The 26,986-nt window shown below is 35.0% G+C and overlaps 3 protein-coding genes, 1 non-coding gene and 1 pseudogene across 4 annotated transcripts; all 5 read left to right on the top strand.

The window, feature by feature from the left end:
* LOC18611584 lies at window positions 8,332–11,989 on the top strand. The gene is made up of 3 exons (XM_018115272.1): window positions 8,332–8,822; window positions 9,549–10,300; window positions 11,213–11,989. The coding sequence occupies exons 1-3, from the start codon at window positions 8,535–8,537 to the stop codon at window positions 11,736–11,738; spliced, it is 1,566 nt and encodes a 521-aa protein (XP_017970761.1). The 5' UTR covers window positions 8,332–8,534; the 3' UTR covers window positions 11,739–11,989.
* Window positions 12,986–16,721, top strand: LOC18611582. The gene is made up of 3 exons (XM_018114354.1): window positions 12,986–13,410; window positions 14,236–14,987; window positions 16,003–16,721. Exons 1-3 carry the CDS (start codon window positions 13,123–13,125, stop codon window positions 16,520–16,522), a joined length of 1,560 nt encoding a protein of 519 aa, XP_017969843.1. The 5' UTR covers window positions 12,986–13,122; the 3' UTR covers window positions 16,523–16,721.
* On the top strand, window positions 17,442–18,434 carry LOC18611581 (annotated as a pseudogene).
* On the top strand, window positions 19,890–19,975 carry TRNAM-CAU. The gene is given in 2 exon segments: window positions 19,890–19,927; window positions 19,940–19,975. It is a non-coding gene; the product is annotated as a tRNA-Met (tRNA).
* On the top strand, window positions 23,710–25,619 carry LOC18611579. The gene has a single exon (XM_018114253.1). It carries the CDS (start codon window positions 23,837–23,839, stop codon window positions 25,277–25,279), a length of 1,443 nt encoding a protein of 480 aa, XP_017969742.1. The 5' UTR covers window positions 23,710–23,836; the 3' UTR covers window positions 25,280–25,619.

The following is a 26,986-nucleotide window of genomic DNA, read 5'->3' as shown; positions in this document are numbered from 1 at the left end:
TGTATATACACGTAAATACATGCTATATCTTGGGTGCCGTATGTCTATAAATGAGATGCTATGAGCATTCATCGATCTCTGGCATTTACTACTCTCTATATATCCTACTCGTTTTAACACAGATCTTGAATTTAACTGTATTTTATTTATGACAAATTTAACTTTTGTGTGGCTGCTCAGTTCTTCCAATTCAATTAATAAATAAATAATGGAAAAAAAACAAAAGGGAAGCGGTTCCTTTTGAGGTTGGGGGATGCCAGCAGGTTTAATCCCTGTACAATGTCGTATTGGAATTGTCAAGATGCCAGTTACAGGGCATTAGGATACAAAACGTTGAAACAAGAAGTGGAAAGGAGATGCCAATGTCAACTCTTTTTTTTGTTTTTGCTTTTTTACACAGCATCCACAAGTAAAGAACAAATGGAAAAGGAGAATTAACCACTTCCTTTGAGTAAGTACTTTTCATGAAAAACGAAAAAAGCTGGTAATGTTCCAATCAGAAAAACAAGAAGATTAACAGTAACATCCTTTATCTGTGGTGCTTATTTAGATTTTTCACATTACTTATTGTCTCTGCCCAAGTGGGTCAGATGTGATTTTCATGAAGCCCACACTGTCTGCCACTAGTATTATTTTTGTTCTGTGCAAAGTGAAAACAGTTGACGGAAAAGCAAATCCTACCCTTCTCACACTTCATTGTGTCAAACTCGTTTAACTCGCATGAGATTAAGGCTATGGTACAAAATTTTGGTATTTGATTTAACCATGTGATTTGGATTCTGATGTACCCTGGCAAAAGGCTTCATAATGACTAGTAGTTTAACTTGATATATGTTAGGAGTGTGTGTAGTACGAAAAATTTGTATTTCCATTACAGCAAAGGCACGATTTGGGATTTTGATGGCTTTCTATAATCCCCATGTAATAAGCCAACAAGGAGTGGCTGATATAGAAGCCTCATCCATCACTCCTTTCCCCGTTTTCTTTTATTATTTAAAATCTTCTCTTTTTTCACATGGGTAAAATTATAGCTCTATAATTAAAATTTTATCTCTTATTCCATTATGCAATTTTTAAAAAGTTTATTAGTTGAGTTATGTGGTGAAAAGTAAATCTTCACCATCTTTTCAACAATTTTCATGAACATGTTGATCAAACACAAATTCAAAACTTTAAAAGTGTCAATTAGACAAATGTGAGAAATCATTGTTTTTGTCAAAATGATATAGACATTGATGGTTGTGATTAGAGATTCATCACTTTATACCAATAATCCACAAACCAAAAAAACAACACACACACAAAAATAGATGACAGCATGCAAGTGAGCTGTGAAGCTCAAGCACAACACCACACATCTTGTTAAAAATGTGTGTGCAAAAATGGGATTGGATTTGTCTCCCAGCAGAGCTCAACCCCAAAAAGGCTTTTGACACGGAGGATGCGCAGGAACAAGAGACAAAGAGAGTGGGGGGTGGGCTGAGTGGGGCCCTATCAAAGGTACTCCTACTTTTTTTCTTCTATCATCATGTTTGCACCCCCTTAATGATGCTATTTCCCTGAGCCCAAATTAATGAAATCATGGCCACTGACTCAGCTGAGGGAACCCACAGAATTCCTTGGCCCACTCTATCCTTTCATTTGTCCAACGGAGGTTGTATTTTGTGAAGTAAATTAGGAACATCAGACTCAGATGAGTGGGGGGGGTGGGGGGTGAAATAAGGAAAAGATAGCAAGATAATGTTTGGCAATGATTTTTATCTTTTTATTTTTGAAATTTGAAATGATGTTGGAACTTGATGAGAGGTCATTTGGTAAAAATAAGATCATGCATTTAGTGGCGGATTCAAGAATTTACATTAAGAATGATTAAAAAATAATCAATTGCAAGCTGCTTGATTTTATTAGTAGTAATGAAATTATAATTCTCAAAGTTTATATAAATAATAATAATAATAAAATTAAACTGAAAGGTGATGACAACCACCTACACCACCATCTTCGATCCGTCTCACATACATTTAAAAATTAAAACTTTTTAAGAGTTTATTAATGGCTGAATACAGATATTTGAAGGATAGATAGGATAATCCTATGCTTGGTAAAATAATCCTAATTAACTATATAATATGTATGACAAAATTAATTACCTGTTAGTCTCATTCGAGGGTTCATGCTTTAGTTTTTGTTTTAGAGTTTCAATTTCATTTCTATTTTCTTCTGATGAAAATATATTATTGCATTTTGGGATCCTATTACATATACTCCTTTGGTTGATATGTAGTCCTTTTCCTATTTCCATAACTTCACATATAATTAGTTTATGGCAAGGTTTCTGCATGAGAATTCTAACTCAATATTTAGAAACTTAAAAGTTTATATCTAAAAAGGGAAAATTGCTTGTTACTGCCATGTAAAATCTTTAATCAAATACTGCCTTTTTGTACTTTTAATCTCTTCACCTTCCAAAAGGAGAAAAAGTTGAAAGTAGAAATCCTTCTCATATTCAAACATTACCTTAACACATCAATTATTACCTAACAATTCAGAATGTTAACTAAAATTAGCCAATTGTTGTTAGTTCAGGTTTCTATTCTTTGTTCTTCACTTCATAAGTTCATATGTTTTCATATTAAGATATTAATAAAGGGAAATATATAGTAACCAAAACACAAAAGGATATAGACATTTCGTATTTGGGTAAGATTCTCAAATTCCTTTTAAGTTTAACCAAAATTTTACACAAATATATTAATTTTCGAAATAGACAGTGAGACCCAAAAGTATAAATAGCATTAATAGAAAATATGAAAAAATTGAAATATATTTTCTTCTTTCTCTTTTATTTTTCTTTTCTCAAAGAATGTGACAGATTGACAACACTTTCATTCATCGGTCGACCACCTCACGGCAGGTGCTCCCCTCCCTTGGAGAGCACCAAATCGTGCTCCCAAGAGAGCATTGCCGATTGCGAGGTGGCCTGAAAAAAAAATTTACAAAAAATAAAAAATAATAATTAATATAATGATAATTTTTAAAATTAATGAAAAAAAAATTATACTTTCAATATTGATACGCCATCATATTAATAATTGACTAATGGTTAGATTTATGCGTCAAGTTTAAAATATTTTTTTAAGATAAATTATTTATTTTAAAAATTAATAAATTTATGTAAAATTATGATTAAAAGATATGAAAATTAAGGTATTTAATGTTTAGTATTTTAGAGATAAAAAAATGAAGGGAATTTAGAGAGAGGGAAAAAAGAAGAGAAAAAGCCCCAACTTTTGTTTTTGCAAAGGGAATGAAGCAGGAAGAAAGAGTGATGATAACATCTAGGATTCGGTTTGTAGCATAGGGCAATCGAGTAAAATGTGATTAGATGTAATAGCGACACTTTCGGTGAGTCATATCTGCAGCACATGAATACAAAATGGAGATAATGTTTCAATGTTTGTAAAGTAAAAGTTATGTCATCATCAACAGTGAGCCCTGGAAAAAGAATTAATAATCCTCAATCTTTGATACCGAAAGACCAGTTAGCTCCAACACCAAAATGTTCATTCTATATAACAAATTTTGTATGGATAGAATAATCAATGTTTAATTGATAGAATAAATTCGTACATTATTACATGTACTAATTATTCGGTACGGGAAAAATCTTGTAAACATTAATTAATCTTCAAAAAATTAAGTTGCTTACTCCAACAAAAGTTTTCATGTGGCAATTTAAGTTTTAATTCCTTACAACAATTATAAGAAGATTGGAGCAATCAATAGAAGATCTGCTTCTTTTTTTTCTTTCATATTAAAAATGATTATTAGAATCAGTTGCAATCCCTAATATTTTCTGTTTCTTTTTGTCTTACTTTGTTTATCACAGTTTTATGAGTACGAGTTTTTATATATAAAATTTCTATTATAGTTTAACCATCATAAATAGCTGAACCCTTCAATTATTTTAAATTGTGTCCCTTTCTGAGTTATAATCATGTAGCATTTATAAAAAAGGCACAAAGGAATATGTTAATATATCCAATTATCCACATGGTTAAAAAAGGCCTGGGCTGATACTTTTTCCAAAAGGGTGCTGTGGGGCATCATTTTGTGGGCCGTAAAAGAGCTTTTGGGCTGAGACTGAAGTGTCAGACTCCCAATGTCCTAAACCACAAATCAAATTTTTGAATATATAATTTTTCTACGTCAGCTGACGTAAAGGTGAGATGAGCGAGAGGAAGGAGAAAGCGAGGACCATGATGATGATGATGATGAGATGGCGGCCCGGTGGGTGGGGGGTGGGGAAGGGGAGAAGGGGACGGACCTGCTTTTTACCTGTACGGACGTGATGTCTGCATCCCATCAATGCTTATGACTGTGACTCATTGACACGTCCCTTATATTTAATTTGCTGCTGGCCTCAACCTTTTCTCATTATACTACTGTGGCTGTGACCACTTTTGCCCATTTAACTATTAAAAATGGCCATTACATATGAGTAATTTATGTCTATTACTGAGAGATGTCATATGGTTGACAATCTGCTCATTGTTTGTTCTATGTATTGAGTTCATGTAGAGAATGGGTTTCATGTAGAAGTTATGTTCAGCATGACATATGTATGATAAACTATTTCTTACAAGCCCCTGTACTAGTTTTGATCCCCATCTCACAAAGGAAGCATGAAGTCTTGTCTAAGAAAGTTGAAGGATTTGAAATAATGTCAATATCTATCTAGCAGAGCAACACATTTCGAGTTATTTAGCTCAATGATACTGACATCTGACATTCTGGCCCTATGCTATGTAAGATGACCTATCTCGGCAGGTTTGGGACAAAAAACCCAATTCTTGCAATCTCCAAAAGGAGGCAGAGGTGCAGCCACCCAGACCATGTTTTTATGCAATAGCCTCAATCTGTGAAGCACATAGGCCTCAGCCACTACTTATATTCGCAGCCCTTTTGCTCTTCCTGGGCTTATTTCATGGAGTCTCACCAAATGACCTCTTTCTGTATTTTCCTTTCTTCTTTTGCTTGGGCTCTAATAAGGAACAGCTTAAAATGCCAAATGGGCTAAACTGTTGTAATGCCATTGGAACCTATGTTAAATTCCTTTCTCCCGCTCACCTTCTCACAATTCCAAATCAAAATATCTTAGAAGTTTCTATATTTATGTATTTTATTTAATTTAATTTATATACTCAAAATTATAATTTTTTAATTTTTTAATTTTAAAAATTATTTTAATTTAGTTTTTCTTTTTAATAGCATCTAATTTTACCGTTAAAAGGATGACGTCAATATTGACATCAACACTGACATAACACATTTTGATAATGTGGCACTTACGTGATGACCGGCATGCCACATGGCATCGATGTCATGATGTGGTAATGTCACGTGGTACTACTATGATGACATGGCACTGACATGTCAGTACCATGTGACAGATCAAAAATTTACTAAAAAAAACTTTTTGTGCCATATTATAGGGATTAAATTAAACAAAAATATATAATATATGAATTAAATTGAACAAAATTGAGATATTGAGATACTAAATTGAAAAAAAAATAAAAAATGGAAATCTTTAAATAGATGATTAATAAATCGAATATTTAAGTGTAAAAGATTTATCGTGTTAAAAAATATATATATAAATATTTTCTGACTTGATTATTTAATTTTAACATATGTACATTAATTTTTTTTTTTACAAAAATTAAGTTTAAATTCTCTTTTTATAAAAAAAATTTCAAAAAAAATATCATATCGAAAGTCAAATTTAGATAAATAACTTACATTATGTTAGAATAAAATAATATAAAACAACTAAATAAATTATTTTTCCTTCTATTTATAATAGTATTAAAGTTTGAAATTTATTTGACTTAATTTTTAACTTGAGTTGAATTCAAATTAACAAAATAAGTTGATTTAGTTACAACTTTCACAATTTACAAATAACTATTCTTTTGAATTATTCAACCCTTGCCTAATTTATCTTTTATTTAAACTTACTCAAAGTTTCTTATAAAATGATTTTATTTAACTTCGAATACCACAATCAAATTCTACTAAATTTAAATTTAAATTATTCATTTGGATCTACAAAAAATTTGTAAACACAAAATAAAATTATACAAATATTTACAATTATATTTAACTCTATTAACCATAAATGTAGTTTTTAATCTAAAAAATTTCAACATAAAAAATATAACCTGAAATATTAAACAAAATAAAAACATAAAAAATAAATAAAAAATTAAAAGAGTGGAGTAACTCAAATTTTATGTCGTACTAAAAGGTTTGTAATGCCTAAACTAAATAAATCATAATGAAAAATTATTTTTATAATCATTACTAACTCCATATCTCTCTTTTTCATTATTTTAAAAGAAAAACTAAATCAATCTATTTTGCTAATTTGAGTTCAGCTCAAGTTAAAACTAAGTCAAATAAATTTCAAAATTTTGTACTCCTACAAATAAAATAAAATATTTTATATTTTTTTATATTATTTTATTCTAACACAATGTAAGTTATTCATTTAAATTTGACTTTAGGTATAAAATTATTTAATAAAAGGAGAATTCAAATTTAATTTTTGTAAAAAAAATAATTTATATATTATAGAATCAAATAATCAAATAAGAAAATATTTATATATATATTTTTAATACCATAAATTTTTTACATTTAAATATTTGGCTTATTAATCATCTACTTAAAGATTTGTATTTTTTAATTTTTTTCAATTTAATTCCTCATCATCTCAATTTTGCTCAATTTAATTCATGTACTACATATTTTTATTCAATTTAATCCCTATGACATAAAACAAAAATTTTTTTTTGAAAATTTTTTTATTTACCACGTGACATTGACATGTCAGGTTAGTATTGTCATGTCATCATAGTAGTGCCACATGGCATGCAACGTCATCACGTCGGTACTATGTGGCATGCCATGTCATCATGTGGGTGTCACGCAATCGAAATGTGTCACATCAACGCTGATGTCAGTGTTGACGTTATCATTTTAACGATAAAATTAAATGTCGTTGGAGAGAGGGATTAAATTAAAGTAATTTTTAAAATTAAGGAATTAAAATGTTACGATTTTGAATATAAAAACTAAATTGAATAAAATACATTGGTACAAAGACTTCTCAAATATTTTGACTCACAATTCCACTATAAACTCCATGTTCCTCTCAATCCTCTCGCACAGCATTTTTTGTTCTACCAATTCTAATTATTGGTCCAAAATAGTTGAACACATATCACTTTAATTATATATAAAATTATTCAAAGGTCCTGTACAAATCCATTTTATAGACTTGTTTTATATATAGATTAAAATTCATCAATTTTTTTTTTTAAAAAGAGTTTAATATTCAACAAAATACACAACCAAATGTAAAAAAAAACCCTACTTGAAGTTTTTTTTTATGTGTATATAAATACAATAAAAATTTAAAACCTATCAGCTCTAGAAAAGAGGAGAAGCTAACAATGGATGGGACTAAATGTTAAGCAAAAGCCCTACCTAGGGATTTTTTAATACAAAGTTATAGATTAATTTATTCCTTGTAGGGCATTAATTATAATCTCATTTCTTAAGCCCTATGAAGATAATTGCTTAAAATTGTGTGATTCAATTTTTTTTTTTTAATTTGGGGTTACGAATATCAACGCTTAAAGTATGCTTGACGTTAACAAAAGATGCTGATAATAGCTAACCCAATACCCTTAAGTAAATCGATTTGTTGTTTCAGCATGTGATGCTAGTTGTGCAACTTGAATAATTTTATACTCTACGTTTAAACATAATTAAAGAAAGGATTTTGGTTGTTTTTATAATTTGGGTAGAAACAAAAATGCAATTAGATACAGAGTTTGAGGTCAAGCACAAGTAACTCTGAGTAAAGATTAGTGTTTTTGTCATAATTATTTATTTCACGTGATTGACCCATTTTATGCATAAATAGATTTTAGAATTCTATTCAATAAAATTTTGACACGTCATCTCAGACAGAATTAAGTATTGGAAACTAATAATAATTAAGGGCAACCTTGTTCAAATAGGGAAACCAAAGACATAAATTTCGATGTCCAAATCTAAGACAGATCCCACCATTTCCCCAACTTCTTGCAGCAGCCCTTTGGTTGGCCAAAATTAGCACCAGAAACTCTGCTAACTGCGTCTTCTTCTTCTTCTATCATAAAAGCAAATCCGAGGAAAAAGACTCCCAGACCCTGGTTCAATCCAATCACAACCTAACACTTGTCCAAATCCAAGATCTGGGTCTACTCCCAAGATGGCCCCTACATATATGAATTCCCTTCCACTCATTTATATGTTGTAATACACAGTGGTTTTGCCCAATGAAGTCAACTTTCAACTCCTTCTCTCTCTAACAGGTAACAACAGATCGAAGAAAAACAGAGGATCTTAAACCAAAAATGGAATGATCTGTTTTTGATTCTCTGTTTTTCTTTGTTCCCAAAGACAGAATTTTCACAATGAAGTCAGAGACTTTAACGTTGGTTCTAGTGAATCTTGCTGCGATAATGGAGACAGCAGATGAGTCATTGTTGCCTGGAGTTTACAATGAAGTTGGTGCAGCTTTGCATATAGACCCAACAGGGCTAGGCTCACTCACTCTGTTTAGATCCGTCGTGCAATCTTGTTGTTACCCTTTAGCTGCTTATCTTGCTATGCATCACAATCGTGCTCATGTCATTGCGCTTGGTGCTTTTCTTTGGGCTTCTGCCACCTTTCTTGTTGCCATTTCCACCACCTTCCTCCAGGTTATTTAAACAGCATTTTGGTTTTGATTTTTCTCCCGGATAATATGATATTTAATTTTCTGGGTATCATTGTTTGGTTTCTTTGATGTAAAATATGAATGCCAATTTGTTGGTTTTTCTTTGATTGGATTTGGTTTTATTGTAGCGTTTGAGTTTTATTTTTCAATGGGTATATAGGCAGATCTAATGGTTCTTATGGAATTGGAATGGGGCACAAGGGGTTGCCTCTTGCATACTTCGGTCAAAGTTGGAGAACTGGGGCAGGAAAATGCAAGATTGTTAAAGAAATTTATACATTTAGGCAAGCATTTTATGTGTTCCAATGAGAAACCAGTGTTTAGACTTTTTGTCCATTTCTTTTTTCAGTTATTTTGTGTGGTTTAAAAAGAGTCAGGAGGTTTATATTATATGTTATAATGGTTGTTTCATTTCATATTTAAAGCTCACTGAATATTCAAGCATTACTAAGGATGAAACTGGAAGATAGTGTCTTAAGTCTTAACTGCGGCTTACAATTTTAACATTGTCTAAAATGCGTTTTTGTTTTTCTTGTTATTAAATCGTATGTTGCAATTGCAATCTGAATTAAGCATAAGCTTTACTAGACTTGTAACGTCTGATACTGTGTTTTTTTTGTATGGATAGTTCTAGGAAACAAAGACTTACTTATTCCTTGGCATCATCAGGTGCATAATCTAGCAACAATTCTCTTATTTGGCTAATTAGGTCGCAGTTTCAAGAGGTTTGAATGGGATTGGACTTGCCGTTGTCATACCTGCTATTCAGTCCCTTGTTGCTGATTCAACCGATGAAAGTAACCGTGGTATGGCTTTCGGATGGCTACAACTGACAGGAAACATTGGCTCCATCCTAGGTGGGCTCTGTTCAGTACTAATTGCCTCAAAAACTATCATGGGGATATCTGGCTGGAGATTTGCTTTCCATCTGGTGGGTGTAATCAGTGTCGTAGTTGGTCTTTTGGTCCATCTTTTTGCTAAGGATCCTCGATTTTCTGATAGTGATAACACAGCCAAAGAACATATTGAATATAAGTCTTTTTCATCAAAAATGAAGGACATGATAAAGGAAGCAAAGTCAGTTATGAGGATCCCAACTTTCCAAATTATTGTTGCTCAAGGTGTTTCGGGATCATTTGCCGGGTCATCTTGGTCATTTATCCCTATGTGGCTTGAACTCATTGGCTTCTCCCATGAAACAACAGCATTGATCATGACCTCTTTTGTAATTTCCAATTCTCTTGGTGGTCTCTTTGGAGGAAGGATGGGAGATATTCTAGCCAAACGCTTGCCCAATTCTGGGAGAATTATTCTTTCACAGATAAGCGCAGGTTCTGCGGTCCCTATAGCGGCAGTTCTGATGTTGGCATTACCTGATGATCCTTCCACTGCATTTATGCATGGTCTCGTTTTTTTCATCATGGGATTGTGCATATCCTGGAATGCTCCAGCAACTAACGAGTACGTCTTCTTGGTCCACCTTTATGCTTATAACTAACTTGGTGATAACTTTATTTTGCTTGGGTTGGACCGGAAGAAAATGAAGTCGAAAGTAACTTTATTGTTTATCACAGCATAATAGTGCATGTGACATTGCTAGACAAGGAGTCAACGTTCAATCCTTACACCTTAGGGATTATCTTTGATCTTTTAACTAACGCATGTTTTGCATGGATATTCAGTCACAGGAAAGTGATCAAATATAAGATGTAGGACAACAATTACATACAAGAGGATTATCATTCTCTCTGAAAATATAGGTTCAAACATTCTGTGGCTTAGTGCAGCCTCATTTAGAACTTAATTTAGATTTCCCACTCGTTTGCGGATGATGCAGGTATTCTTGGTAGACAAAGTCTGTTGCATGTGAATTAGTATAGACATCTCTTTTGGGAGCAAAGGTATGTTGCTTACTGTGAGAACCATTTTCAAACTGTTGATGTTGAATATAACAAGGTAAGTTGTTTCGGTACTTTTGTATTAATAGTAAAGGGATAGTCCTAGTAGCGAATGGCATTGAATAGTGGAACCTAGGGGCTTCATCGTGGAAAGCAATCGATCAATAGTTGCTAGATGCTCATTCAATTTGTGAAATTAAAAACTGTCTAAATTTAGCATTTGGTTTGTTGCACAAACGCTAACATGCTCTGGGGCTTTGGTGGTGCTAATAGTGGTTTATCAGTATGTTTATGCACAATTATTCTTTAGGCCAAACTGATTCAATCCTTTACTTGCACTGCCACTACAGGTTGAGAATGAAATGATGCATGCATTAGCCTATTGTTTCATATTTTCATTGAATATATTAATTATAATTACAATAGTTTATCTGCATTTGATTAGCATTCTCTGGTATATGAATGGTATATACAGTCCGATATTTGCAGAGATTGTCCCTGAGAAATCCCGAACAAGCATCTATGCCTTGGATCAATCTTTTGAGTCTATACTGGCATCTTTTGCGCCTTCTCTTGTTGGGATTTTGGCTCAGCGTGTTTACGGTTATAAACCAATACCCAAAGCATCATCAGACTCCATAGAGATTGAGACCGATAGAGAGAATGCTGCATCACCTGCTAAGGCACTGTACACAGCAACTGGGATTCCAATGGCAATCTGTTGCTTCATTTACTCATTCCTTTATTGCACGTATCCAAGAGACCGGGAGAGAGCAAGAATGCAAGCATTGATAGAATCAGAAACCCAACAACTGGAGGAAAATAATTCTCCATCAAGTGGCAAACAATCCAAATTTTGTATTGCAGTCCCAAAAGAGCTGAATGACGAGGAAAGAGATGGAATTAATAATATAGAGTTTGGAGGGGAGGAGAGCCTCGATTTGGATGATAATGATGAGATGTCCCTTCTGAATCGTCACCGGCCTGCTTCCGAAACTTAGAAGACAGATGTACACGTCGGGCAGTCATAAAAAAGGTTATAGAGGCTTCAACGACTTGGTTCCTTGCAAAGGCTATCCAACTCTTCATGTCAAGCAGAATTTTTATTTACTCAGGCGCTGTAATTTTCCAAAATGAGTATGTTGGCATGTTCCACGATGAGAAATCTACTTTAAACCTGAGTCACTTGTGAATCAGTTCTTGCTATACGATTTACAGGTGATCATATATGCTAATCACTTTCAGTTCATCAGATATGCTGCATGAAAGCTTCATAGCTCAAATTTGCAATTGGATTAACAGTGAAATTACCAAATTCAACGAGTCAGCATAGATATGATATAATCTCCTTGTTGGAAGAGACTGTCACATTAATTCGAATGTCTAGGGTAAACTGTTCTTCAAAAAGTTGGATTTTCCGACCGAGACAAGTATCTACCATCATTTGTACCTGGCTTGTTGATGGCCTGATGTTCCATCAAATACCAATCACACCATCTTAACAAAAAGTGGGACGTCTGACTGATTTATTCAAGGATTTAAATATGGTTTTGCTATGTCTTTTTTGTTCATTTATTTTCCTTTTCGCTATTAACTAGTTAATTTTCCACACAGTACTTAATTTGATTCTTGCTTTTGTTGGGGTCAGTCAAGTTATGGATTTGCATCGTTTTGCATCGAAGTATGGCAGTAGGTCGTCCATCATACAAAACAAATATTGATACCAATGAAATATTTAAATCCAGTCTTATAATACAGAAACATGGGGAAGACGTCCAGATTCCATAGTAACAAAACAAGATGCTAATAATAGTTTATTTGAGTTGGTAATGAAATTGCTAGCTGACCCAACGGACCTTAGTTAAATTGTTTTTTTTTTCATTTTTCAGTAAATAGTACTATTATTATTATTTATTCAATAGTAACAAGGTCTAAAATTGTTCAAAAGAATAAGGAACCTAAACCAAGGACATAAATTTCGGTGTCCAAACCTAAGACAAATCCCACCATATTCCATACTTCTAGCAGGCTTGCAGCAGAGCCTCTTTATTGGCCAAATTTAGCACTAAAAACTCTGCTGAAACAGCTTAAGTCCTTTTCTTCTCTCACAAAATCAAACTAAGGAAAACTACGGAACACAGTTCAATCCAATCACTACCTAACACGTGTCGAATTTAAAGATTTGAATGGTTCCTACCTATTAATCCCTTTCCACTTATTTGTATGCTGAAATACACACTATATTTACTCAATTGAAGTCAACTTCCACCTCCTTTCGGACCAAGGACAGGGCAAAGAAAAAAAGGAAACGGAGGATCTTGAAACAAAAAACCTTTGTTTTTGATTCTCTGTTTTTCAATTGCTCCAGAAGAGAGACCTTTTACAATGAAGTCAGAGACTTTAACATTGGTTTTAGTGAATCTAGCTGGGATAATGGAAAGAGCAGATGAGTCTTTGTTGCCAGGAGTCTATAAGGAAGTTGGTGCGGCTTTGCATACAGACCCAACAGGGCTGGGTTCATTAACACTTTTTCGATCAATAGTTCAATCGTCTTGCTATCCTTTAGCTGCTTATCTTGCTATGCATTACAATCGTGCTCATGTCATTGCTCTCGGCGCTTTCCTCTGGGCTGCTGCCACCTGTCTTGTTGCCATTTCCACCACCTTCCTCCAGGTCTCTCTCTCTCTTAATATACATTTTTATATTTTATAGAGCCCTTTTGTTTTGCAAATTTTTTTCCTGTATTTTGGCTGATATGATATTTGCTTTCTGGGTTCGGTTGATTAGTTTCTTTCATGCAATAGGAATGCCCATTTGTTGGTTTTTTTTTTTATTGGATTTGGTTTTATTGTGGCCTTTGAGTTTTTCTATTTTTGATGATAGAAGTGGATCAAGTGGTTCTTATGGAATTGGATTGGTTTTTGAATGGGGAAAAAGGGGCTGCCTCTTATTTGCTTTGGTCAAAGTTGGAGAACTGGTGCAGGAAAATGCAAGATTATGGAAGAAATATATTGTGTTCCAATGAGAAATCTGTAATTAGAGTTTTTGAAACACTTCTTTATTCAGTTAGTTTTTATGTGGTTAAAATTTGATTAAGATGCAGCATCGCAAAGCAGAAGAAGAGTTAAAGTATATTGAGTGCTACATAGATTTAATGGAAAGAGATAATCAGGTCGATTATATGTTATGAATATTGTTTATTTCATATTTAAAGCTCAGTGAATTTCAAGCCTCATTAAGGATGAAACTAGAAGCTAGTATCTTAACTAAGGCTTACAATTCTTACATTTTGCTCAAAATGAGTTTTTTTTTTCATTGTTATTGGATCATATGGTGCAATTGTAATAGTACAAATTAAGCATAAGCTTATTGGACTTGTCACGAAATTTAGCTGATGCTTTGTTTGTATTGGGTGGATAGTTTTTAGGAAAAAAGAACTTATTCCTTGGCATCATCAGGTGCATAATCTAGCAACAACTCTCTTATTTGGCTAATTAGGTTGCAGTTTCAAGAGGTTTGAATGGGATTGGACTTGCCATTGTCATACCTGCCATTCAGTCCCTTGTTGCTGATTCCACCGATGATAGTAACCGTGGCATGGCTTTTGGATGGCTACAACTGACGGGAAACATTGGCTCTATCCTAGGTGGGCTCTGTTCAGTGCTAATTGCCTCAAAAACAATCATGGGGATACCTGGCTGGAGATTTGCTTTTCATCTGGTTTGGGTAATTAGTGTTGTAGTTGGCATTTTGGTCCGTCTTTTTGCTAATGATCCACGATTTTCTGATAGTGATACTGGAGCCAAGGAACAGGTTGCACATAAGTCTTTTTCCTTACAATTGAAGGACATCATAGAAGAAGCAAAGTCAGTCATGAGAATCCCAACTTTCCAAATTATTGTTGCTCAAGGTGTTTCAGGATCATTCCCCTGGTCAGCTTTGTCATTTGCCCCTATGTGGCTTGAACTTATTGGCTTCTCCCATGAAACAACAGCATTTATCATGACCCTTTTTGTAATTTCTGGTTCACTTGGTGGTCTCTTTGGAGGAAGGATGGGAGATATACTAGCTAAACGCTTGCCCAATTCTGGGAGAATTATTCTATCCCAGATAAGCTCAGGTTCTGCAATCCCCATAGCGGCAATATTGCTGTTGGCATTACCTGATGATCCCTCCACTGCATTTATGCATGGCCTTGTATTTTTTATCATGGGGTTGTGCATATCCTGGAATGCTCCAGCAACTAACAAGTATGTATTCTTAGTCCATTTTATGCATGTTCTCTGTGTCAAAAAACTAACATGGTAATAACTTTACCATGTTAGGATTGGATAGGGAATAAAGTGAAGTGCAACAAACCATTGGTTCATACTTCATAGTAACACAGCACAAGCCTCAAAACTGAATGTGACACAACCAGGCATGGAGCTAAATTCAGTTGCTTCATCTTAAGAATTTTGATCAATGAAGGCATAGTTGGCATGGATGTTCAGACACTGGACAGTGTTTGGATACAAGATGTAGGGCCAAAAATCTGAGTGGACTACCCCTGCTCCCTGAAAACATAGTTTCTGACATTCTGCGACTTTGTTCAGCCTCAGTAAGAACTTAGTTTAGATTCTCTACTCATTTAGGGTGAGATAGAACAGGGACAGAAAAAGGACATCACAAGAAAAATGTCTGTTCTAAGTCACAAGACTTTTTCACAGTGACAGATATTCTTGATACAGCAGACTTGACAATTAGAACAGACATTTTTCTTGGAGCAAAAGAAGACATTCTCTACTGTGAGGACTTTGTTTCAAACTGTAGATGTATTTAATCAGATCACCTAGTTCATTGTCTATTTGCAGCCTGTGCCTCAGGGTTTTGTCAGTGATAATAAAGGGACAGCGCTAGTAAATGAATGGTGTTAAGACAGTTTTATGTCTAATTTTAGTTTGTGTTTTCAAAAATGTCCAAAATTAGCATTTGGAAGTCTTTGCAATTTGTTTTGGCTCACAAGCACTACCATGGTCTAAGGATTACGTGGTGATAGTAGTGGTTAATTCAGTAAGTTTATACACTCTGATTATATTATTCTATAGGCCAACCTGATCAATCCTCTAGTTGCACTGCTTCCACATGCTAAGCAAGTAGCAGAGTTTGTATACTGTCAACTGATGCACACATTAGCTAATAGCTACATACTTTCATTGCATGCAAATTAGAATAGTATATCTGCATTTTATTATCATTCTCTCGTATAATGAATGGTGTACACAGTCCAATATTTGCAGAGATTGTACCTGAGAAATCCCGAACAAGCATCTATGCCTTGGATCGATCTTTTGAGTCTATACTGGCATCTTTTGCTCCTCCTATAGTTGGGATTTTGGCTCAGCATGTTTATGGTTATAAACCAATACCTAAAGGATCATCAGACTCTATAGAGATTGAGACAGATAGAGAGAATGCTGAATCACTTGCTAAGGCACTTTACACAGCAATTGGGATTCCTATGGCAATCTGTTGCTCCATTTACTCATTCCTTTATGGCACATATCCAAGAGACCGGGAGAGAGCAAGAATGCAAGCATTGATAGAATCTGAAATGCGACAACTAGAGGAAAATAATTCTCCATCAGGTGACAAAGAATCCAAATTTTGTGTTGCAGACACAAAAGAGCTTACTAACAAGGAAAGGAGTGAAATTGACATGGAGTTTGGAGGGGAGGAGAGCCTTAATTTGGACGATAATGATGAGAAGTCTCTTCTGAATCACCAGCATGCTTCTCAAAGTTAGAAGACTAACAAACATGTAAGACAGAAGCTGAGCTATCCAAGTTGACTTCATCTGAAACTGCAAAAGTTATAAAAGGCTTCAACAACTTGGTTTCTTCTGAAGGCCCTTCAAATTTTCATGTGAACAGAATTTCTGGCCTTCTGCAATATAAATTATTGTTAAAAATGTTGGACTCTAATCCGTACCTCGTTTTCTGGCAGGCTTGTTTCGAAGACCTAACATTTAATCAATTATAAATCACACCATCTCAACTAAACTGATTTTGCAAAGATTTTAAGGTGGTTTTGCTAATCAGAATGGAAACAGCTGATTTTATCAATGAGGGGTGGTGGGGCAGTTGGTTTCTTTTATATTGGAATTTTCTTTTTCATAAACCAAGCTTTTTTTTTATATAGGAATCCATTTGAACTCTGAGGGTACATAGATCTTGCTAACAACAAACAAAGAAGACATTATTAAAGTAGTAATTATTAGAGTTCATGATGAAAATATTTTTCTTTTAATTATCAGATTAAAATATTGTTGCTCCATCACTTTTCGCCAATTGTTTTTCTTTATTTTAGTTAGGCTGTTATGCTGCCTGTACCACGTGAATTGATTAACTATATTAATGATTTGTTATTAAGGGAAATTATATTTAGACTTGGAAGCATCCGTATTGTTAGTTTTAATAGAACCATATAAATAAAAGCGGGAAGAAAAACAAAAAAAAAATCACAAAATTGTTTTGTGGTACTCATATTGGATTGTCACAATTAGGTAAGATGGATTGATAAGAATATTAAATTCAATTTTAACTAATTTATATCTTCACTTGGTTTCACACCAAAATTTTTCCATTTTCTTCTTAATTTTTTTAAAGCTTTCATCCAATTAAAATCTAATAATTAGATATTTGAAAATTAATTCATTCAAATCATTCATGGGCGTACCTGGCTGGAGAATTGCTTTCCATCTGGTTGGACTAATTGGTATTATGGTCTATCTCTTTGTTAATGATCCACACCATTCTGATACTAATAATTGAGTTGAAGAAGAAGTTCCGAATAAGCTCTTTGGGTCAGAAGTGAACAACTTAATGAAAGAAGCAAAGTCAGTTATGGAAATCCCTTCCTTCCAAATAATTGTTGCTCAAGGTGTTTGTGAATCGATCCCCTGGTCAGCTTTGTCCTTTGCCCCTTTGTGGTTGGACCTTATTGGTTTCTCTCATGAAACACAAGCCTTTCTGATGACCCTCTTTGTAATTGCTGGCTCACTTGGTGGCCTCTTTGGAGGGAGGATGGGGGATATGCTTGCCCAATTCTGGGAGAATAATTCTATCTCAGATAAGTTCAGGTTCTGCAATCCCTCTTGCTGCAGTTTTGGTGTTGACATTACCTGTGATCCCTTTACTGCTTTTGCGCACGGTCTGGTTTTCTCCATCATGGAATTGTCTATATCCTAGAGTAATCCAGCTACTAACCTGTACATATTCGCCATTTGTCTGTCCTTTAACTATATTTTCCAGAACTATGTATGAAGAGCACTTAAACATTTGGCTCAAAGGTAGGTGTATATACTCCTATTCAAAGAGTCGGGTATTACATCCCCTCTTCCCTATTTCAAGAAAGAAAAAAAAGAACTATATATTAAGTAACTCTGTAAGGATGGTCTGTTTGGGAAGAAAATGAAGAGCAACAGAAACCGTTGCATCATCATCATCACTGCAAATTGATGCGCATGACACGGGCTTGACATGCAGCTGTAACTTAATAGCATTACCATAGGGATCTTCTAGGATGATTACTAAATTGGAAGGTAATCAAACAGAATATGTAGGAGAATAAAGAGGTAAGTTTTCACTACAGCGTAGTTAAACAAGTAGACTGCCTACTGATTTGTACGTGTTGCATTGATACATATAGTCTTAAGTTCAATTGAACTAGCTAGTGTAGACACTAACCCGTAACTGATGATTAGGATGGTACACAAATTTGGGTTTCCAGTCGATTTTGTTAATCGCACCATTCTACATCTATGTAACCCTTCATTGCGTACATAAATTGTGTATGCATGTGGCAGGATGGAGTTTTGTGCTCCTCATCCAGGGTTAGGCTCCCCAGTCCCCACTCAATTAGGATGCTACTGCCGGTGTTTTCACATTGCCTAAGTGTCTTATTTATCTATTATTTTTATATACTTACAACATATGCATAAAGTTTTCTGCTAAGTAGGATGTTTGACACTCTACATGACACATTAGCCCAAAAAAAGAAGAAGAAATACCATACACGACACTGATTACTTACATTTCATGTGTGCATAGATGATGCTTTGAATCATTACACCTAGACTTCACTTTCAGATAAAGCATCTTAGATTTTAAAATGTTAGCAATCACCAAGATTAAGGATATAATTGTTTGCATGACAAGGGTCGCTAACAAATTGATGTTCCAAATAAACTTTTCTGAAGTCATATCATTTATCAAAGAGGAGCAGTCTAAGATGGAATGGAGTAGATAAGGATGTTATGGTTCAGAGTTCCACAACAACTGATATCTCAATCATGGTTGGTTTGACTTATCAGAGCTCCCCAATTGCCTACAAAACTCTGCTGCTTTATGCAGAGCAAATAGTGTATAACTTTTATACTGAGAAATCAGGCATGCAAAAATTACGAGTAGTATTGTATTTACCAATGGAAGTAGAAAAGTATGTCTGTTTAATTAGTGTTTCTCTGGTAAATGAAATACAGAGTCCAATATTTGCAGGGATTGTCCCTGAGAAATCTCGTACAAGCGTTGAGTCCCTGCTGGCATCATTTACACCGTCTATAGTTGGGGCTTTGGCTCAGGATTTTTACGGTTACAGACCAATTCCGAAAATATCATCAGGCTCCATTGAGATGGAAACAAATAGACAGAATGCTGCACCATTGCCGGGGCACTGTACACAGCGACTGGGATTCCAATGGCAATCTGTGGCTTCATTTACTAATTCCTTTAGTGCACGTATCCAAGAGACCGGGAGAGAGCAAGGATGCATGCATTACTTGAGTCAGAAGTCATGCAACAAATAGAGGCAGATAATTCTGATCCATAAAAAGAGCTGAACAGAAAGGAAAGCTATGAAGTTGATGTGTATGGTAGGGAGGAGGAGACCACTGATTTTGATCATAATGATGGCAACTGTCTACCTAACCATCAGCTGGCGTCTCAATCTTTAGCAAACTGATAAATAAACCCTTCAGGCAGAGATTATACTTCTTAAAGTGGCTTCATACATGAAACTAAACGAATTCTAGAAATTTTAACTACACAATTTCTTACAAGAAGGGTCGTTACAGCCCCTAACAGCAGAAAAGAGAGGGCACAGCTACCATCCGAGGGGTGGTGGCGCAGTTGGCTAGCGCGTAGGTCTCATAGCTATCTGAGTTATCCTGAGGTCGAGAGTTCGAGCCTCTCTCACCCCATACTTTTTAATATTTCGAGTACTTTACTTTAAGAGGTTGAGAGCCTTAAGCCCTAAAAATGTAGAAACGCTTTGACGAAACGACCCGGTGTCGGTTGGCGGAGTTGTACATAATTCTTGACGGCTGTCTAGTACTTTGGTCCATGATTGAATGTCGCCCTGGCGTCTAACTCTGTTTTCAACTTCTTTGAGGTGTAATGTGAAAGCTATAAGTGAGATTTGTCATTATTTGCTTTAAAGGAAATGCTCCTTTTTATTATTAGAAAACGCTGTAGTTTTAAGCCAATCAATTGACAATGTGTATTGCTTATCGCCATTTTTCATTATTAAATAGCTTCTCTTTCTTGAAGATAAAAAAAAAAAAAAGGCAAGGGAGCAGAAATACATGGTCTTTAATAGGAAGTAGCTGCGTTGGCGAAGACATTGGATCCAACAGCACATGGAAAGGTGGCCAGATATTGAATAAGCAATGCATGACTTTAATAAAGACATGAGAAAGTAGCTGTTATCTTTTTCCCCTCCATGGCCTTTGCACATTGCTGTTATCTTCTTTCATGTGACAGTTATTTGTACAGCAAAAAATCTTTAGTTTTTCTAGTTGCCAAGCTTGGATTGTTGGGAGATAATAGGAGTGGAAGCACCAGAAAAGAGAAGATGATTCAATGTCATTCACAGAATTTAGTGACTAACAGCTAGCTACCTGAAGTCTTGAAGCCTATCCTCATCTCCTCCAATGATTATGACTGATTTGATATAAGCCGATAAAGCCTAAAAATATCACCTTTGTTTATGTGACAAAGACAAGTCACCTATAGATTCTGAGGGAAGGAGTTTGCCCACCATTGAATTTGAATGACAATGAATCTATTCTTAAATAAAATTCAGAAATGGAAACTTTTATGGAAAAACACTCACATTTGAAGCTTGGTATAGTAAAAACTAATAAAACACCATAAATCAAAATGAGTCCATATTAATTTGAAATGGAATTAATCTACCGAATTATTATAGATGCATGATTGTAACTTTTTTATGCAAAAAGAGTAATACTTTAACTTAAACCTAAAACCAATATCTAATCACTCACAGCCTAATTGCTAGAGCAGTCATAATTCATATGGCTATTATTGTATACTTGCAATACAAGGATAAAATTAAAAAATTTCCCTATCATGTTCCATATTTCCTATTGGAAAGAGATTTATGAAGGTTTAAGTTTCTTGTTTAGAGTAGGACTAAGAGGAGCAATAACAGTAAGTTAATATCCACCCCCCCCCCCCTCTCTCCCTCCCTCTTGAGATTAACTATTAAGAAACCAAATAATTTTAAAAAATATTAAAATAGTTTAAACAAAAAAGAGAAAACAATGAGACTGCTAAGAGCAGTTTTCAGTATTGATTAAAATGTCAATTGAGGACAACATCAGCTTTCTAAATCATGTCTATGAGCTTAAGGTACACCAAAATTGACAGTTTTACAGTTAAGTAAAAGGGCAGGGCAGGGTAATGATTTGGTGTCCTTTTTACTGCTGGCTCGGAAATACAAGATGAACGAAAAAGACAATTCTGAATGGCAAATTTAAGTAAAGCTCATTTGGGATTTTTCTCTATTAAACTTCATCAGTCCCTTTAGATTCTTCAAGTCTCAAATAGACCATGGTGCCATGGTGGCACTGGGACAGGCACATGGTCAGATTTGACATGGGAGAGCGTCAGAGCAACGCATAATTCTTCTTGTAGTAGATGTAACATGATCGGACGGCCAAGACAGCTTCCTGCACCCCCATTTTGTGGAACCCAACAAGCATATTGGTATTCTATTGCAGGCAAATGGCATTGCACTCTTTTTATGGGACCCGCTGCATGCCTAGGATCCTGATAAAACTCACCATCTTTGGTCCCACTTTTTTTCTCAGACATCGTAAACTTGGACTAATTTGCAGGGATCGGCCTTGTCTACAGCCTACAGCCTACAGCTTTTTGTTTTCAATGCATATTCCTAGATGGGAAAGCAGGAATATTATGCAAATCAGGTCACACCAGTCAACCATTTCAACTATTGGTCTCCACCTAAGTAAATAAGAAATCATCATCGTTCCAAGACCATTTTCCAATTTTTTTGGTCATTGTTTTTACCTAAAAGCTGCTATATCCTGAATCAAGAAACTCTAGCCAAAAATTTTAAAGAGGGTTGGAGTTTGGTGGACCGGTGGTATATTTATGAAGTCGAGATGGGATCAAACTCTTCCCAAAATGCTGGTGCAAACCGACACTTGGATACAACAAAGAGGCGATTAATACAACATTTGGTACTTGGAGAAAAGTTTGTCTTAGTTTATAGTGAAGTCACAAAAAATGTCAGCCTTTTCCTGTGAGAAAAGGAGTTGGCATTGAATGGAATCATTCAAGCTTGTTCATTTGAAGCTTCTCTAAAATGGTTTCTAGTGCTATAGTAGCTTCGTTGACATATCTATGCAGATTTGAAGAGATATAATTGTATTTAACAATCTTGTAGTTGAGTCAGCGTGAGGCTTTTCCTAGTTTGAATATTTCTGCAAGTGGTCTTAAAGGGTTTTTATATGAGACATATTCTAAAATCTCTTTATCAAATACTGCCTACTGCCTAACCAGCTGAGTCCAACCGACTCTTAATTGGAATTTGGCAATTCAACAAGAACCCTAAAAAATGTAAAATCCCATTTCATTTTAGCGTCTAATCTTGAAACTTTTGCAAAGGGCTAGCACAAAAACGAGCGAATTGATGTAATTCAACTTTAATTGGAAACTTTTTTACATTGGGTGTCTCATTTTTTGTATAATCTATTCTTGGAAACAAAGGTCAACCAAAAAAGGTCAAAAATAAACGCTAATACTAATAATTTATTGGTTGTGATTGCAATGAAGTAATAATTAAAATTTGAAAGTATTTTAGAAATCAAACTCATGCAACTGAAGGGGTAATTAGGGGCAAAACGTCAGATGCTTTGCCCCTTTTGCCCCATGAGTGTAAAATAATGCTACTAGTTTTTCAACAAGGAGGAGGATTGAGATGAACCCTAATTTGACTTAGAATTAACAATTAGAAGTGCAATTTATTTCTCTTACCCATAACCAAAGCTTATAAACAAGTAAAAAAAAGAGGAGAACTTATATAGTAGTCATTTAGTTGAGTTATTTGGCTGTCCATTTCTCTCCCTTTCATACGGGAATTAATTATATCAACCCAAATAATGGGCGTGATAAGGTGGTTGGTTCTTGGCTTACTCTAAACAACGTTGTTTGTTTTTTTTTCCTTTCCATTTGAACCTAAAATCTGTCAAATGTTCCATTCTTGGAGAAACTTATGGAATGGGGCGATGACCTGTGATGTAAAAGTCCAAAAACACCATTTGCTAATTGATTTAATCACAACTTGAAGAATTAATGAGATTAAAATAGGATTATTCCTTACTAATCAAATAGATGGTTTAGTTACTTAAACATTTTTATTTTGCTTAGAGAGTGAGGGACTGAGGTAGCGAGGCAGTAGCCACCTCGGGGACAGGGGCAAAACCGCGTTAATGGTAAACTCCACTACATCTTTTCTTGGCTTTTAGCACCATGTGACTGACCTCAACTTCTTCGCCCTTTCCATTAAAGTCTTCACTTCATCTTTGTGTACAACTATATAAGACTGTTCTTTTCACTTGCTTTGAATTCCCTCTCTCTCTCTCTCTCTCCTCCTCCNATACCTCCTCTCTCTCTCTCTCTCTCCCTGCCTCACTTTACCTCTTTTCTTACATGAAATTTAGATCCAATCCCAAGGCTTAAAAGTCATTGGATCTCCAATAGATCTTCAGGGACAATATCTCAGAGTTTCACCAATGGCTCCACTAGTATACTTCAGTTTCCGTAAGGTACTTTTGCTTCAACTTGCTTTGTTTTTGTTGATTTCTATGCTCCTTTGTGCCTCCATTGAGAGCCATGAGCTTCAAACCAATCGGTTTGGTGCTAGAAGAAGATTGCTAGAGCTTGAAGAAGAAGACCAGCAGCTGATAAAGAAAAAAAGCTCCAGTTTGTCCACCAAGAACAACCAAACCAAGCTCATCAAAGCTTCAAACCAATCCACTAAAAACCAAACCAAACTTATCAAATCGAATTTGTCCACCAAGAACCAAACCAAGCTTTCCAAACCTACCAATTCAACAACAGCAGTAACACTCTCTACCCTTTCCAAGTCTGAACTCAAGAAGCTCAATTCCACTTCCCAATTGAAGAAACTCAATTCCACTTCCCAATTGAAGAAACTCAATGCCACTTCCCTCCTGAAGAAGAACCTCAATTCCACCTCCCAGTTAAAGAAGCTGAACTCAACATCAAAAGCCACAAACTCCTCTAAAACCAGCTCACTGCCCACCAAAAAAGCCTCGGATCTACTCAAACTTAACCCATCCAAGAACAAAACAACCACCAAACTCACTTCCATAACAACACTGGCAGACAAAAAAGTCACTGACCCTGAATCTTCAAAACCCCAAAAGAACTCAAACAAAGAGAAAAACCCCACGACCCAGAAACCAAAACAACAAAAAAACCAACCAAGCTGGATAGACCAAGAAGATGATTCTGATTTAGTATCCGAGTTCCGAGATCTCCCAACCAAGTTCCAGCAAACCCTTATCCCAGACCTTGAAAGAATCTCAACAACCTCAAAAGCTTACTTAACCAAATACAACAAACAAATCACGAAACAATTCAAACCATATGTTGGAAACAAGCATGCCCCTACCATTGCCACTGTAATCTCTTGTGCTTTCATTTTGATCCCGTTAGTCTTTGTCTCCCTTATTTTTAACCGCATCAAAACCTACTTTTCACTACAAAAAATCCTCATTTTCATCCAAGTCTACCTCTCGATTTACTTCTCCATCCTTTGCCTCACTTCCCTCATTACTGGGCTCGAGCCATTGAAGTTTTTCTACGCCACTTCGCCGTCTACCTACGTCTGTTTGCAGGTGCTTCAGAATCTTGGGTACGTGCTTTACTTGTTGCTTCTTTTGATGTATCTGATTCTTGTTTTCTCAACGGAGAGCGGGCTGGGCTCCAAGATGTTGGGCCTGGGCCAGACCTTCGTGGGATTCGCTGTTGGGCTGCATTACTACGTGGCGGTGTTTCATAGAGTGGTGTTGGGTCAACCGCCCAAGACTAACTGGAAGGTCCATGGGATGTACGCCGCGTGTTTCCTTGTGATTTGTCTGTGTGCTAGTGCTGATAGGAGAAAGAAGGCTTACCTGGAAGAAGGTGGTGAAGAGGGAAAGAAAAATTAATTTACTTCTTTTTTTTTTTTCGGCTACATCATTACTATTAATTTAGTTGGTCCAAAATCTATAATGCTCATAATCTCAGCCACTTAAAATTTGTAGCAAGAAATAAAAATTTGTTGTCATAAATAAGATTGGCTGAGAAATTTCCAAAGGTCAATTTTTCTTGTTAATTATTTTTTTTTTCTTTTACCCTTTTATTTTTGTTAATTTCTGGTTTGTTAGATAGAAATGTAATTAGCCCACTGTTATATCTTGTGGGCATTGTAACGCCATTGAGCAAAGCAATCAGATATGGTGTTAATTACTTTTGAAAATAGAGAGGAATTTTGCAATTGTATTTCCAGATTCAATTTTATGGTATAATTTCCCCCTTTTTCTTAACCAAATAAATTTGAACAAGGAAATCCTAGATTTTGTTTGAATTTTATGTCACATGTCTCAAAGTTTGCAGATTTGGGTTGTTAGTGGAAGGTTGGAAGCTCCGCCCGCTTCCTTCAATCTGTCATTGCAAGTTGAAATTGAGGAATCTATTTTCCTAGAAATTAGAATAGATAACAGTGGACGCGCCAAATATGGAGCGTGCAGTTAAAGGGCAATCAATATAGAGTAGTGATAAGAGTCCTTAATTTGCATTATTAATAAATAGACCTGAATTATAACTTACGTTATGTCATATGTTTGAGCATGTACATTATTATAAATAATTATTACCAACTAAATTTCATTCTTTTTTTCTTTAAATAACCCAGTCTTATTGCCTGTACGTGGAGTATCTAAGAGATAGGGGAATTGGTAATCTACAGAAACGATTACGGTATGAAAATTTATTTATTTTCAAATGTCGGTCCAGTTTCGAACCTCTTTTGTATTAACACGTGCTTAATACAGAGAGTGGGGACTAGCCGAGAGTAGGAGTAGAGTAACTAGACGAACAACTCCAATGTCATTTTGGTCATTTAAATCATGGCGATGTGTGTCGGTGGCTGCATGGGATTTTGTACAACCGACAGTAAAGTGCTTACGTGTTTTTTCTTGACCGTAGTTATGTAATGTTCTGTTAGATTAGATACATGTAGTTTTCCAATGGATGGAGTTGTACAGTAATCGGGAACAATGGCCCCACTTGATTTTATTTTCATCAGGGATTAGACAATTAGGTGATGAAATCTGAACCTTTTATTCCATTAACTGACAAAATTCTTTACATAACAGGTCCCACTAAATGTCATTATCAGGAAGATTAAGAGGGTTGGTGAGAATCTTAACGATTTAATTTTGAACATGACTTCAAAGTTTTAATCCCTGTAAACTAAAATACATGTTTCTTGTTTGATTTTCAAGGCACAGAGGAAATCCTAGAGACAAAGTAATTGCTTTTTCTCGCATCAGTGAGATGTGTCAAATATCAACGCTAAGATTCTTTTTCAATAAGTTTGAATGATAAAGACATTGATCTTTCTTTTTTTCATTGATAAATGCTAGATTCAATTTAATAGTTTATATAAATATAAATAAATTTATATGAAAAACTTGAAGAGAATGAAAAATAAATACGAATTTTAAATCTTCACATGAAAAGAATGTTAAAGCTGTTGTTTAAGTCAATTAACAAATCATTGGCTTGCAATAAATTAGTCTTCTTAATACATATTTAAACTTAATTTATCTCCGGCTTATATCCACAATCATACTTATGTCAAAAAGTTAGAG

Source organism: Theobroma cacao, chromosome 1, assembly GCF_000208745.1.
Source record: "Theobroma cacao cultivar B97-61/B2 chromosome 1, Criollo_cocoa_genome_V2, whole genome shotgun sequence".
Lineage (NCBI taxonomy): Eukaryota > Viridiplantae > Streptophyta > Magnoliopsida > Malvales > Malvaceae > Theobroma > Theobroma cacao.
Note: the sequence above shows the minus strand (reverse complement) of the source record. Positions and strands in the feature narration are given on the sequence as shown.

Excerpts from the sequence above, each read along its gene's own strand:
- LOC18611579 (XM_018114253.1), top strand. The coding sequence starts at position 23,837 with ATGGCTCCACTAGTATACTTCAGTTTCCGTAAGGTACTTTTGCTTCAA.
- LOC18611582 (XM_018114354.1), top strand. The coding sequence starts at position 13,123 with ATGAAGTCAGAGACTTTAACATTGGTTTTAGTGAATCTAGCTGGGATA. Across the intron at positions 13,411-14,235 it reads TTTCCACCACCTTCCTCCAG|GTTGCAGTTTCAAGAGGTTT; the intron begins GTCTCTCTCTCT and ends TTGGCTAATTAG. Across the intron at positions 14,988-16,002 it reads AATGCTCCAGCAACTAACAA|TCCAATATTTGCAGAGATTG; the intron begins GTATGTATTCTT and ends TGGTGTACACAG.
- LOC18611584 (XM_018115272.1), top strand. The coding sequence starts at position 8,535 with ATGAAGTCAGAGACTTTAACGTTGGTTCTAGTGAATCTTGCTGCGATA. Across the intron at positions 8,823-9,548 it reads TTTCCACCACCTTCCTCCAG|GTCGCAGTTTCAAGAGGTTT; the intron begins GTTATTTAAACA and ends TTGGCTAATTAG. Across the intron at positions 10,301-11,212 it reads AATGCTCCAGCAACTAACGA|TCCGATATTTGCAGAGATTG; the intron begins GTACGTCTTCTT and ends TGGTATATACAG.